Here is a 14,531-nt window from a genome sequence, read left to right on the forward strand (position 1 = left end):
GCAATCTGTATTTCTTTACTTTACAAAAATATGGGGGAGGAAATCCAGAAAAGATGAAAATACGTATTTCATAGAAGCATATAAAGCTGTGAAGTAAGAGTGTTTTAGTTAGCATAGTAAAGCAAAGGTAATTAGCATCAAGAATCATAATTACTACCCAGGAGATGGGTCATTAAGCCTCATTTACTTGTAGAGGTTATAATGTACCTTGAGTTTATGAGGTTTTTCCTGCTCTAAATGTGTTGTCTCAATAGATTCAATATTAACTTTATTTATGATAGATTTAATGTGACAGAAGAAGTACTAGAGGAAAATTAAATTATAAATTTAATAAGACTGAATTTCTCAAAAGTTTATAAATTTTCTACTGTGCCTCTTATTTGTCTCTCACTATTTCTTATCTATAATCATGTTGGATATTGTTGACATCACAGCTGACAGGAAGACGAAGGAATTACACTGGATTGTTATTAATGGAGAAAGGAGAATTCTGGAGTATTGTCTAACAACTTTGTCCTCCACAGTAACATTCCCTAGGGACCATGCCAGATGGTACAGTTTTTTGCCAAAACTGTTCTACACCACATTAGTTAGAGAGAACTTTATGGTTAGACTCTTAATGTCTGCAGTGCCATGTCCAGTTTGGTAGAAAGAAGAGTCAGCAGCATTCAAGGACTTGGGAGATGCTTGAGTATCTGCTTTACAGACACTTGGTGATGCTAGAAAATACAAAGTGTTTATGCATCTCACTCTGACTGATTTTCCTGCTCTAAGACGTGAGGAGTAATAGCGTGTCTTGTTTGGCTTTTTCCTCATTTTACTACTATGAAGATATACAATAAGATACACAATGGATACTTGCTAAGTATATCACTATCTCATATGTTTCTGTCTAATAGTGATTGGAAAAATCCAGGTATATAAATATCTGGACAGTAAGATGAATGGCTTTGTTCTGTGTAAATTTTCTGTACTTAACACTCTTTGCAATGACAAGACATGAATGAATGAATGAATGAGTGAAGCATGATGTCATTTTCTGTTAACTTTTTGAAGGTTCTTACAGATGTACTCATCCCTGCAACAATGCAAGAAATGCCAGAAAGGTAGGTATTTGTAAATAATAATGGTACATTCTGATTTTTAGGCATATTCCAGATAAATACCAGTAATTCTATATCCTAGAGAAATTTCCTCACAGCATTTATCTTAATTTTTAGAACAGTAGAGTATGTATGGCAAAATAGTGTCAGCTATATAGGACAGCCTTAAAGCATTAGATAGCATTTTAGTGTCCCACTTGGCCCACAATTCTTCCCAGAGGAGATATGTATCAATATGTAGTCAATATTGATCAATGGTCATTTCCTGTTTCTTTTGGTAACACCTGAGGAGGAATTTCCAGATATGTTCAAAACTCTGTTAGTCGTAGATTGAAACCCAGTTATTTAAACTAATGCCAGACAATTTTATTGGCAATTCTCTAAATGACTTTTTGTTTCCCTTATAGTTTACTGGCAGATATAAGAAGTTTTGCAAAAAACTGGGAACAGTGGGTTGCTTCCTCTTTGGAAAATCTGCCAGAAAGCCTGATAGATAAGAAATTGCCTATTGCACGAAGATTTGTTTCCTCCCTGAAACGACAGACGTCATTCCTACACCTAGCACAGGTAAACAGAATAAGATTATACATTCAGAAATGTGTCAGTTGTATTAAGTGTACCTTTCTGACTGTGAGATACAATGCATTATTTTTTCAAGGTTGACCTTCAGCTGTAGAAGACTTAAATCTTGTAGTTTTAACCATGAAATTGGAAAGGACCATAAGTAGATCTGACCAGAACTTCAAACTTTTGTACCAGAAAAAAGAGCAAAGACCATAGTTGTAATAAACTGCCATCACAGGAACTTTTTCAATAACAATCAAGTGGAATATATGTGCATTCTGCTTAGTACCAAATTGGAAAATACCAGATGATCCTTCATGCCTAGCAAAGATTCACTGACTTGTCCATATTGTTCTATTTCTATTTGAGTTTTGAGTGAAAAAAAAAAAAAAGGGAATGACAGGTAGTTGGAGACTCCAAGGCTGTGTTGTCAGGATGCAGGTATCTGCAGTTAGAAGTCACCTCCATGTGATGGTTTTGTAGATTATCCAAAAGAATAAAATTCCTTTTGAGAAACTTCCTTCTGGGCTAGCATCTTGCGCTTTGTAGTCCTCATGAATAACTGTAGACACACCACAGATTCATCTTGACTTGATTTTCTCTTTCATAAATGCAAAAGCAGCATATGGGTGATTTTGTGAAGATAATCTGATAGGATGGCACATTAGAAGAGTATCAGGAATCTAATGAAAAGGAAACATTATCTCATTTGATCTGTGGTAAACCGAGCCATGACAGTAAAATTAAACATAACAAGATTCTTCTCTGAGCAGTTTTTTGGGTAATCCCCAGGTGTGGGCCTGTACTGTTTTCGCTGGGATAGAGTTAATTTCGTTCATCATAGTGTGGGTCTATATTTTGGATTTGTACTGGCAACTGTTGATAATTCAAGGCTATTTTAGTTACTGCTGAGCAGTGTGCACACACAGCCTAAGTCTTTACTGCTTCTTAAACCACACTGCCAGCAAGTAAGTTAGAGGTGCACAAAAATTTGGCAGGAGACATAACTGACCCCAGCTGACCACAGGGATATTCCATACTGCAGACCAAAAGTAAAACTGGGGGGAAGTTTGGCAGGGAACCATGCTCAGGGACCTGGCTGGGCATTGGTCAGTTAGTGGTGAGCAGTTGTTTTAATTTCCATTGCTGGTCCTTGTTGGACTGTATTTTTCTCTGGTTGTTTTTTTTTTTGTTTTTTTTTTCTGGTTTATCTTTTAAACTTTTAAGTTATTATTGTTGTTTTCATTATTTTTATTATTTCTTTTTTAAAACTGTTAAACTGTTTTTAACCTAACTAACAAGTATTCTTATTTTTACTCTTAATTCTCTCCCCCATCCCTTTGCAGGGTAAGGAGTGAGTGACTGGCTGTGTGGTGCTTAGCTGCCAGCTGGGGCAAAACCACAACAGGGTCTCAGCATTTTACCTTGCTTTCTTTCTTGCAGATTGCTCGGCCAGCTCTTTTTGATCAGCACGTGGTGAATTCCATGGTGTCAGATATTGAGAAAGTGGATTTGAATAGTATTGGTTCTCAGGCCCTCCTTGCAGTTTCAGGGAGCACAGACTCTGATGGGGAAGTCTACAGTGAATGTAAGTCCATGGTGATACATTCATACCATCAAAAGGAATTCATTCTTTCATTCCATGTCACACCAGTCTATCTGGACTGGCTGAGACAGGGCACTCTGCATTCTCTGATCTAGGTCACCATAAACTTCCATAGGTTAAGAAAACCAATTGTTTGCCCTAATATGTCCTACAAGAACATAAGCTTGTGCTGGAAAGTCATCCCAGCTAGATGACTTTAAATGGTTGCTGAAAAATTCATTTACATGTCAGTTGCAAACCTCTTGTGAAACTTGGTCCTAATTATGTGGGGGTATTGCACACATAAGTTCTTGAAAGATTTGTCCAATATTCCATTTCATTATGGCTTAAGGTAATGGATATTTGAACTAGTTTGCTTTTTTAAAATTAATTATATTTTCTTCTGAAAGTTGAGCTTTAAAATATATGGAATTTTCTATTTAGTGTAGCAGCTATTTTCATACACAGAATAGACTGAAGTAGAAATTTTAAGGTAGTTAATTTTCATATATATAGCTGAAAAATAGATATAGCCATTTTCTCTACTAAAAAGAGAACTTTGACATAGTGGTCATGTTGGTCAGAATTTCAAGAGCTGAAAGGGATAACAATATGTTCTCCTGTAAATCTTAGTACTTTGATTATGAAAGTTCATTCTCTTTAATGATTCATAGCCCTATTCACATTTTCACTTGAGTTGCCCCTTTCTTTTTGTGTAGTTATTTTTTTATTTTATTCTTTGTCTTCTTTCACACTGGTTAAAAAAGAAAAGAAGAAGAGAAATAATTGGTCATTCAGGCACTTTTTTTAAAATGGAAATTTAAATAAACTTTATGTCCTGTTGTGAGAAAGTTGTAAAATATGAAGGAAGCATAGGATACTGCAAATCTGCCATATTACAAAGAAAGCTTTACTAGTAAATGTAGTATTAGAAGGATTTTCAGAATTGAGTCTACAAAGGAATAGAAAATGCAGTAATCTTATTTGGCTTTTATTTTCTTAAAAAATGTCATTGTTTTACAACCTATATCATTGTAATGCTTAAGTAATTAAAATACATGTGTGTGATGGGTATGTGTGCTTGCTTTGCTGGGGAATTACTTATTTCTTCACTGCTCTAATTCTTCGTTTTTCCTTTCCATGCTACAATATTGTCATATGGCTGGTGAGTGGCTTTTTCTCACGTTCAGAATAGAGTGCAATGATATGTTCTCCTTTTTACATGGTAGATGACTCTATTACAGTGTTCCAAGAACTGAAGGACCTTCTAAAGAAGAATGCCACTGTGGAATCATTTATTGAATGGTTGGATACTGTGGTTGAGCAAAGGGTTATCAAGGTACCTTTCAAATGTTCTGCCTGGCTCCAGACCAAATCCTACTCCCCTTACTTCTTACGCTGTCCCATTGATTTTCCACAAGGAATTTTCATCTCTGCTCCTATCTCCTTACTGTGGCAGGGAAGTTTGTCATTTGGTGTCAAAGATTCCAGTGATATTAGTTCAGATTTATCATGTTGAGTGGTCTTATGTGTGTGACAAACTAAAAAGTATTGTAGCTAAAACACTAAAGTCAGCACTTTCACAAACTGTACATAACAGAAACCCTCCCACCTCTTGTGTGCCTGCAGAATCACAGTGAGATTCTGAGTAAGGTGAGCAAAAGTTTCTATTTAGAGAAACAATTCTCTCTTGCACAGTGTTTGGGTAGTACTGTGTGTATGGTAGAAGTTACTGCAATAGGTGGATTCAGAAGTAGTTAGCCTCCTGAAGGATTTCTACATTTCAGGATGGAAGGCACAGTTTTGTAGCTTGTAAGGTGCTTAACACAGTAATTGATGGTTTTGATGGGATGTGCCTGCCCACCTCCAATTACCAAGATGCATTTTCATCACAAGTATTTTATATGCATGTAGTTATATAGAGATTAGCAAATTACGGCTTTAAAAGCAAAACAAACTATTTTTATTTACAGTTAAGTAAAAGATATTTACTCTATCTGTGACTCTAATTACTGCAAACTAGTAGAATAATATGTTACATATTGTTGGCAAAAAGCTGAACACTGGTCTTCTCATCAGACTTTTCTTATCTGAAAGTGCAATGTCTTAATCATCGTTTTTAGATAGGAACTTGATATTAATGGATGCAAAATGATGAGACAGTACAGTTAGCATCAACTGGCTGAGAGAAAGTGCCACTTACAGGAAAACCATAGCCATGCCCTTTTTTCTTTCTTCACTTGTTTTTTCAAATTTCAGTGGGGCAGTGGTAATTTCTTCCTTTTTAAAATACTAGGTTTCCAAACAATTGCTGGCATGTAGCAGCACAGTGACGAGCTTTGGATGACTCAGGGCAGCAGAGCCAAAGCAAGTCCTCACATACACAGAAATCTCCCTGGGCAAAAAAATCCCATCAATGTCAAGTAATCTCAATTTATTTTAGACTGGAGTGGTTGTGATCTAAATTTCTTTCCACAATTTCAGAAGACCATTCTTGATAAGCAAGTCAGGCAGAAAAGATGAAGCAATTTTCCATTCAGCATCTACTACGTGATACCATATTATTAAAGCTAACAAATGTGGTTCCTAGCATTATTTTCCTGTACTTAAGGGAAGAAGTACCAACAGGTTTTAGTACAAAGCTAGGTCGACTTGAGCAGAAGCTAATAATTTACAGAGCACGTAATCCTTCCACTGCTGTTGGCCTTCTGTTCATGCTAAAGTGTGGCTACTGTCAAACTCACACAACAGCTTCTTTCTGCCTGCTGTTTGAGAAAGTAAGAGAGCATATGTTGCCACGTGAACCAATCACTGCCAGAGCAAAGTGACTGTATGAAATGATCAGTATTTAAAGCATCACTTTGATCATCGTGATAGTAGCACACCATTCTGTAAGAGAAATTCTGACCAGTATTATACAGATTAAATTAAATTACAAGCACTAATTTCTATTCCCTGTTTTTATGGAAATAACAGTGCCAGAGGTTGGGATGGGACCTTCCTTCCTTCCTTCCTTCCTTCCTGCCTTCCTTCCTTCCTTCCTTCCTTCCTGCCTTCCTCCCCTGTACCATCAGGGCCCAAGCAGTAAGCAGTTTGCTTCATCCAGCATTGACAGACACCATTCTATGACTGCACTGGAAAGAGTGAAGGCTGCCCTGTTTTGCCAGGTTAGGTCACACAGCAAAGAGATAGTTTGAATCAGGCAGCTTGATTCACTCTGCCACATCAGCCTGACTTAAGGACTCCTTGAACTCTCAAGGATATTCAGTTCTTTTCTCCTGTTGGCAGAAAGCAGGTGAGCATACTTAACAGTATTTTACTGTTCTCTTTCAGGCAAGCAAGCAAAATGGGAGATCTTTAAAGAAGAGAGCTCAGGACTTCCTTCTGAAATGGAGCTTTTTCGGTGCTCGAGTGATGCATAACCTAACTCTAAACAACGCATCAAGTTTTGGTACCTGAGCTTTATAAAAATACTCATATATGTTAAGCACTTACCAGTTTTCCACTATTTCCTATGCTGAGGAACCCATCCTAATCTAAAAATTATTTGATCAAAGCCACAAATACTGTGTGGTGTATTTTTCAAACTAATATTTCACACTAAATGCTAGCAATATTTTGCTGGTGACCTGTTTTTAAAAGGTATTTTTCTTTTGAATTGCTGTTTTGATACTGCTGACATTTAAGTGCTAGAAGCTTTGTTTGTTTGAATATGGCAATGACTGCATATCTCAGTATAAGAGACAAAAGATTTAAATTACTGATTTAGCCTATGGATCAGGTTTGGTAAAAACTACTGTTGTATGTAAGTTCTTGTGCATGGTATGTTTTAATAAAAGCAAAAGGAATTTGACAGTCACTGCACATTTAATTCTGGGATCAGCAGATGATGAGTTTAACAGTGTTTATGGCTTTTAAAAATTCAGGCTCAAACATGCATCTTCAGGAATGTTTACATTTTTGGCAACGCTCAGAAAGAACCTTATTTAAGAGAAAAGATGGCAGAACAAGTGTAACAAACTCTAGTATGTAATTTCATATGTTTAGCAATAGATACATTGTTATCTAAAATTCAGGGGGTATTTGAAATTCCTGTAGGGACACATACATTTTTTAATGTGATACATCCTTGAAATAAGGTCTAAGACTTTACCAGTTATTGTCTGGTTAATTTAGCACAAGGCAAACAGAAATAGAGCAGAGGCATTCTAGCAGACTTCAGCCTTATCTAGTTCCACTGTGTGCTCTCTTCAAGTATAAAGCATGTCTCACTTTCATCACTATTTTTCTTTGATGTAATTAGTGGTCAAATAGCCTACAGGACAGTAAACAATTGAGCTAGGTGGGCCAGGTCAAAGAGAGATTAGAGCTAGAAGTTAGGCACTATTCCTTGTTGGTCTTGCCAGGTCATTTAAAGTCCACAATTATTTGTTTGTTTCACTGGCTTCTTGTGGAGTGGTGAGAGATGGTCACAAAGATAACTCAGCTACTCTCTCTGTTTCTCCTCCAAAAGGTTCTTTTCATTTGATCCGAATGTTACTAGATGAGTACATCCTGCTTGCCATGGAGACACAGTTCAACAATGACAAAGAACAAGAACTCCAGAATCTATTGGATAAATACATGAAGAATTTAGGTAACTAGAGCTTGGTTCTTTTGCATGTACTCCAGTATGTTTAGAAATTGGTGTGTTTTTTTAAGCAGAAGCAAGTTAATTGTGTTCTTCTTAAGGTGTGGTTATGTGCAACATTGTCAAATTCACCTGAGAAGTTTGTGACCATTCACTCAGCAATTCATTCCCCCTTCCTACTACAGTTCATTTCATAACATTCTGTTGGAATGTCAATACTAAAGATCACTGAAATTATCTTGGATGCAGCAAAGACATGTAGACATCTGAAGAGCCATGAATTTAAGTGTGAAAAGAGATATAAGTGGCAGAAAGGGCAGGAATTCATAATCTGGTTTTTCCCCAAAATTAGATATGTAATTACACCTTGAACAAGGAATCTATTAAATGTTACCCAAATGCAAATATCCCTTCAACATTGGAATGCACATTTGGAGCCCTATTAAACATGTGGTTGAAGTATTACTATATGGAAGAGAAATAAAATTATTGGAAAACTGTATCCTTAGCATTTTACATCTACTGGACTTCTTCAAAGTTAGACAGTTTGAAATTGCATGTTCCAGGTCCTTTGCTATAAAAAAAATGAAGATTGATTTGGATCAAGCTTTGATCCAAGTTAATCCTTAAAAATCCAGTGAAACTTCAGAAACTTGCTGAATTATTTTTTATTAGCATTAGTACTGGCAGTCAGTCCTTAACTTTTTGTTGTTGTTTCTCTAAATCTGCACTTTGCTGCAGGAAGCGTTCATAGAATTTGTCTGACAGTAGATGCTGCACTTTTTTCAATTCCTTCCTTTCAGCCTCCAGGAGAAAAACTTGGCCTGTGTGACAGTTGCTTTATCCTTGTGTGTTTAGGTGAAGTACTTGAAGAACAGCAAAACTTACTTTATCAATAGTCTGCAAAAAGCTGAAGAACTCTTGAATATAACAAATGCTTTTCTCTAGGTATCAGTATGAGGAGAGAATTGAAGCATTCTAAAGTTGCCATTGTTAATTCTTTAGGGTGAAATGTTGATCTTGATTCACTCCTAATGCAATTTACTTGATTTCATTGTTGACATTTATTTCAAGGAAATAAATCTGATTCATACCTTCACTGTGACAGCTTCAGTAAGGAGTTGATACTGTGTAGTGTAGATCTGTGGTCAGGGAAAACAATACAAACAGAATTTATGTGCAGTGGGGATACGTAAGAGCCAACAAGGGTGTTCATTTACCCTTCCAGATGCCAGCAAAGCCACCTTCACTGCATCACCAAGCTCCTGCTTCCTAGCAAATCGCAACAAAGCTGCTCCTCTGCCCAGTGACACTTCAGTCAAAAACGAGTGCCTAGGAGAGCAAACCTATGTGTCCTTGTCAGCTGGCCAGCCCAGCAGTGCACCTTCTGGTCTGACCCCCTTCACCACAGGAGATGGGGAGAGTATGCAGCTGACAGGTGTGTATCAACTCCTCCAGCTTCTCCTTCCCTAATTTGCCTGTTAGTCTTTCTGTTTGTGGTAACACATTGCTGTAGGAGGAGCGATGACCACATGCATTTATGAAGACCTCTAGTAAACAATATTTCATGAGCTGTGGTGATTTACGGAACTCAGCAATTGTAATTATTCTGCCAGTAATAGTTCCTCTTGGAAAACAGGTAAAACTGTCTTAGAACTGTTGGCTTGGTGAAGTTCTTGTGAGAAAAGAATGAGTAGTAAACCTGGAGCACATAAAGATTGTAACTGTTGGAAATTCCCACTGAATGTGGCACCTCGAAGCTGAAGATTGAAAGGGGGGAGTTTTATAGCCTGAAGCCATGAAATAAAAGCTGTGAATTATATAGGTGGCAACCAATGCATATCTTATGTAAAGGTTTCAAATGGTTGTCTGCATCTCATTGCAGAGTTTGTGTCTTAACCACAGCACTGAGGTATGGACACTAATCATGGTTAATACCTGTTTTTTCCAGATCAAATGGAGCTGTCTCAAAGCACTGGTCACCTCATGACTCCACCCATTTCACCAGCCATGGTCAGCCGAGGAAGTGTTATCAACCAGGGGCCGATGGCTGTGAGACCTCCCAGTGCAGGTCCCATGTTATCAACACATTCACAGTGCTCTTCCTACTCTGAGCCACTTTATCAGACTTTGTCACAGACTAATCAGAATTACTATGGAAACAATTCCAATTACCAGGCTATGTTCAGAACGCAGGCCCATTCCACTTCAGGAGTTTACGACCACAGAGCAGAGCCTGGCCGATTCAGTGCCTTGAGTGATCAGCAGTTCTCCAGAGATTACTTCAGCAACAGCTGTGCTGTGTCTCCTTACAATGCCAGATCTCCTTCCAGCTATGGTCCCTCCAGCATGTCTCAGGACACACACAACATGCAGTTTCTGAATACCGGGAGTTTCAATTTCTTGAACAACTCAGTATCTACATGTCCCGGAGCAGCTTATCCTGCTAATGCTTCCAATGGTATTAATACATATTTTCTTTTTCCCTTTGTTTCTCTTTCATTGCTGGAGTAAAACACTTTATCTCTGCCTTTTTTCTATGGAAGACATGTTTCAGCTTTTATTTATGCATTCTTGTTTTCCACTTCTCTGATAACACACAGAGATTGTAAAGCAGCTTAATAAGCTACTTAAGGGTTTATTTTCCTCTGGTGAATCCTCAGTTGACCTCAAATGCATCTGCTGCCCTATGCTAATCTTCCTTTGGTTATCATCACCATATCTTGCACAAAGGAAGCAAAACCAGAATGACCTTGTGGTTTAACAGTCTCTCAAAAAGCTCCCAGAATATTTACTATGAAATTTTAACAGACACATGCTGGCTTACCTCTGGGGTCAGCATAATGGACTGTTCTAGTTACAGGGTGAAAAATATAAAAATGTGCATTAGCAACAGTTTGGGACTTTGTCCCTCTCATTTCTCATACTTCAGATGTAAAATTACTGCTTCAGAGGTATAGTCAGCAAAACACCTCCATCTTCTGGAGGAGAGACACAGTGGAAATGTTACTTTTATATGGATTTGTCTATGCAGTGAGTACATGCTACCCTGTAGATTTTCTTTCTGTGCATGCTTTCCTTGGTTGTAAGCTTCAGATGGAAGCACTGGACTGTGAATAGGACTCCCCACGGTGTCTCTAAAGGCCACTGATTGCAGGCTATGTTTGATTTTGAGCTTGAAAGACAATTTTCTGTACTGAAGGCATGACTGAACCCTTACCATCTTTCAGTTTCCTTGTTACCACCTCTCTTTTGGGTCAGTCCTTGCATATGCTGCTTATTTTCCTGGGCTGTGTGTGTACATAAATAATCTCAGTATCTTCATCCAGTAACAAGTACTGTTTTTACAAGGTTATCACAGGCTCATGCACTACCCAGTAGTTTCATTCGTCTTTTTTTTAAATCTTCAATTAGGATATTATGGAAACAGCATGAATTATTCAGAATCTCACAGACTTGGAACAATGGTGGACCAGCATGTTTCTGTAATCAGCAGTGTCAGCAGCATTCGGCCACTGCCATCCTACAGTGATATACATGATCCCCTGAATATCTTGGATGACAGCAGAAGAAAACAAACAGGCTCATTCTACACAGAGTCCTCACCTTCAATTGTCTGCCGGACCCCTATGTGTAAGTACAGCCAACAGCTGAGGAGCAGCTGTGAACTTCTTAGCATCCTAATGAATGCTGAGTATTCAATTGTAGCTCACATACACATGAAATGCAACATAGAGATGAAACAGCTCGGTACTTAGGGTGTATTCTAAGATTAAAACTGGGTTTAATAAATTTGCTTCCGTGAGAAAGTCTGTGATCCATTGTCCATGAGGAGTAGAATGATTGGCCTGAGTTGCATAAAAACATGTATTAAGAAGCACTTTCTAATTGTTAAGTAAGCTAATGATAGACTTTCCTACGATTTCTTGGAGATCCTCACTGTCAAACAGATCAAATGAATCCTGGATCAGGGGTGTCTCAGTATGTACTTCCTGTGCTCTGGTCCACTATCCTATGCTTCAACAGCTGTGTGCATTAGGCAAAGCTCCCACTGGCAGTGAGTTTTACACAGAAATACTCAATCCTGAAGGGTTTGTTCTGGTATATGCCTTAAATTGCAGCTGAGTTTGGTCTCCTATTTCAAAAAGGGTTGCATGGAAGATATAAACTAGGGCACTTCATTTCTACACAAGATTACATCTTCCTACTACTTAATCTTGTACAGAAGATCAGACATTTCTGTCCTTCAGATGATATGATAGCAGATAAGAATTTCCATCAAACAAAACTGGATTGTGATTTCTGTTAAATTCAATGAGTTGTAAACTTGCAGTGATGGTAACCTTTTTTCCCCACAGCTTCAAACTTGCAAACCACATCTTCTTCACAGTGTATGTATGGAACATCTGGTCAGTTCCCTTCCCAGGAAAATCTGGAGGTCCATGCCCCACCAAGCAGAGATATGGTACCATCTTTACCACCAATCAACACTGTCTTCATGGGAGCAGCTGCTGGAGGAACCTAACTGGGAGAGATGTGTCTGTGCCCTAAGCTTACTTTCCAACCCCAGACATTAAGGCTATGATGATGATCCCCTTCCAAGGTGGTGGAAAATGAAAGTATTACATATAGGTGTTAAAGGAGCCATTTTAGCAATGTTATCACCCCTCCATACAAAAGATAGCTATATTTAGATTGGGTCCTGCTTGTGAATCTCTCAGGATTGTTCTCACCATTACAGCTTTTCAGTCAGAAATTCAGGGTAAGCAGAAATAGACAGTGATTCTTGCACGCAAGAATAAGTTGTAAAGAAATTATTACATCTATTCCTAATTTATTAAAAATGCTATTTTAGCCTTTCTCATTTATATGTATATATATATAAAATGTTTATTTAATACCTGTGTTGCTCGTTATTTATTAGGATCACAGAGTAACTGTTTACTTTCTCATATTTGACAGATTGTCAAATGTTTGTATCCTACCTCCTATGGAAATGTTTACAAGGTCAATTTTTACTGTTTTAAATGAAACTAAGCCAAACCCTTAAGTTTTTTACTGTTGTGCTCTAGAAAGTCAATTTCAACTGTTTAGTGCCTACTTGTGTTTAAGTGAAAGTTCTCAGGAAATAAATAAAACATATTATGGAGATTTTATTTCTCTTCCTCTTTAAATAAAACCAACAAAACATGCAAATATCATAAGGTAACTAGCTGCAGTAGCCTACTACTGCAGCTGGATAACTGAAGGAAATGAAACTATGCCACTAAATGTCATGGGATTTCAGAATTACTTCTGATATGAACTCAGAATTTCTTCTGATGGAAATCCACATAAATACATTAATCAACTTTCATTGGTTTTTAGCAACTGTGTAAACTGAGACCAAATATAATAAAGATTATTTTAAAAATATTCCACCCCTTCAGATAGAGGTTTTAATTTCAAAAAGTTTTTTACAAGTGCCATGACAATCTGCACACAAACACACATTTATTTATGTTTCTGGAGAAGCCAAGAATATTCGCTAGTAGTGTTACAGAGGATGGAGAAGAGAACACACTTAGAAACAAACTTCTTGCTATGCATTCATGGAATAGCAGGTGTTATTTTATAATCAGATTGTCCCAACACTGGATTCAGGTTTGTATTTAAATCCTCTCCCATTCAGTCCATTAAATATATGCTGAATATTTTGAAATTGAAGAAAAAGTGCGTTTTTTGGTGGAGGAAAATGGATGATACCAGGATGAAGCTTTTCTTTCTAATTCTGTAAAACTTCCTTTAGTATCTCTCTATTGTGAGAAGTCTGACTGCAGAAAAGCAATCAAAAGCATTGGCTGGACTAGGTCATGAATAATTATGGATATGAAACACAGTATGTAGTAAAAAAACATGACAGTTCTGAAATTGAGAACTGGAAGACTTCAGCTCAAAATTCCTTTGTAATTCAGGATTAAGACTTACGCTGTGACCAAAAAGTACCATAATGGTTCAATAATGCTTTGGTTTCTGTACAAATTCACAATGAGGTGCAAGGGTAACACAGATTGTTCAATATTTATTGGACAAAGCTTTGTAGCAAATGAAGTAAGTACTGGAAAGGAGTTCTTTCTTCATGACTGTTCAGGATATATTTTGTCCTAAAATTAGTCCTCTAAAAGTCAGGTTCCTTCCCTGTGTATGCAGGTCATCTCTATGGTCAGTGACAGGAGAGGAGATACCTCTTGTTCCAAGGAGTGAAGATGAGGAGTATGAAGGTAAGGGACATGCCACTAGAGCATATGGGATATGTCACTATCCTGAAATCCTTGGCTCCCTCAGCTAACAAATGACTTCGCACAAATAATTAATTTAAGACCAAGACTTCCAGATTGTTGAATGTATGTGAGGGGAATATATAGAATTTAGAGAAAGTAGGCAACAACTAGCAGATAGGGTCTTAGTCCATTAGGCTCTGCATAAAAAAAAAAATCTGTGTGCATAATTTCGCATAGGGGATATGGGATTGATATGCACCATTTCTAGTAATTTTCTTGTTAAGTGAATTATTTTGCACTGGGGTTTGTTGGGCTGTTTTGGTTTTTTTCCCCCCCATAAATTACTGTATCTGCACATTACCTGAGATATGATCATATGTCATCAAATG

At 37.5% G+C, this 14,531-nt stretch overlaps 1 protein-coding gene across 1 annotated transcript in view; it reads left to right on the plus strand.

Moving 5' to 3' along the window:
* The window catches only part of RFX6 (regulatory factor X6), a 32,293-nt gene extending 19,379 nt beyond the window's left edge, over window positions 1-12,914 (plus strand). Inside the window, exons 10-19 of the mRNA XM_079298689.1 lie at window positions 1,057-1,106; window positions 1,511-1,670; window positions 3,111-3,255; window positions 4,482-4,591; window positions 6,586-6,703; window positions 7,766-7,888; window positions 9,111-9,320; window positions 9,834-10,343; window positions 11,297-11,515; window positions 12,241-12,914. Coding sequence (XP_079154815.1) covers window positions 1,057-1,106; window positions 1,511-1,670; window positions 3,111-3,255; window positions 4,482-4,591; window positions 6,586-6,703; window positions 7,766-7,888; window positions 9,111-9,320; window positions 9,834-10,343; window positions 11,297-11,515; window positions 12,241-12,407 — 1,812 coding nt within the window. The 3' untranslated portion in view covers window positions 12,408-12,914. The remainder of the gene's footprint in view (window positions 1-1,056; window positions 1,107-1,510; window positions 1,671-3,110; window positions 3,256-4,481; window positions 4,592-6,585; window positions 6,704-7,765; window positions 7,889-9,110; window positions 9,321-9,833; window positions 10,344-11,296; window positions 11,516-12,240) is intronic.
* The last annotated feature ends 1,617 nt before the right edge of the window (window positions 12,915-14,531 follow it).

The sequence above is a fragment of the Erithacus rubecula genome, assembly GCF_903797595.1.
Source record: "Erithacus rubecula genome assembly, chromosome: 2".
In the NCBI taxonomy this organism is placed as follows: Eukaryota; Metazoa; Chordata; class Aves; order Passeriformes; family Muscicapidae; genus Erithacus; species Erithacus rubecula.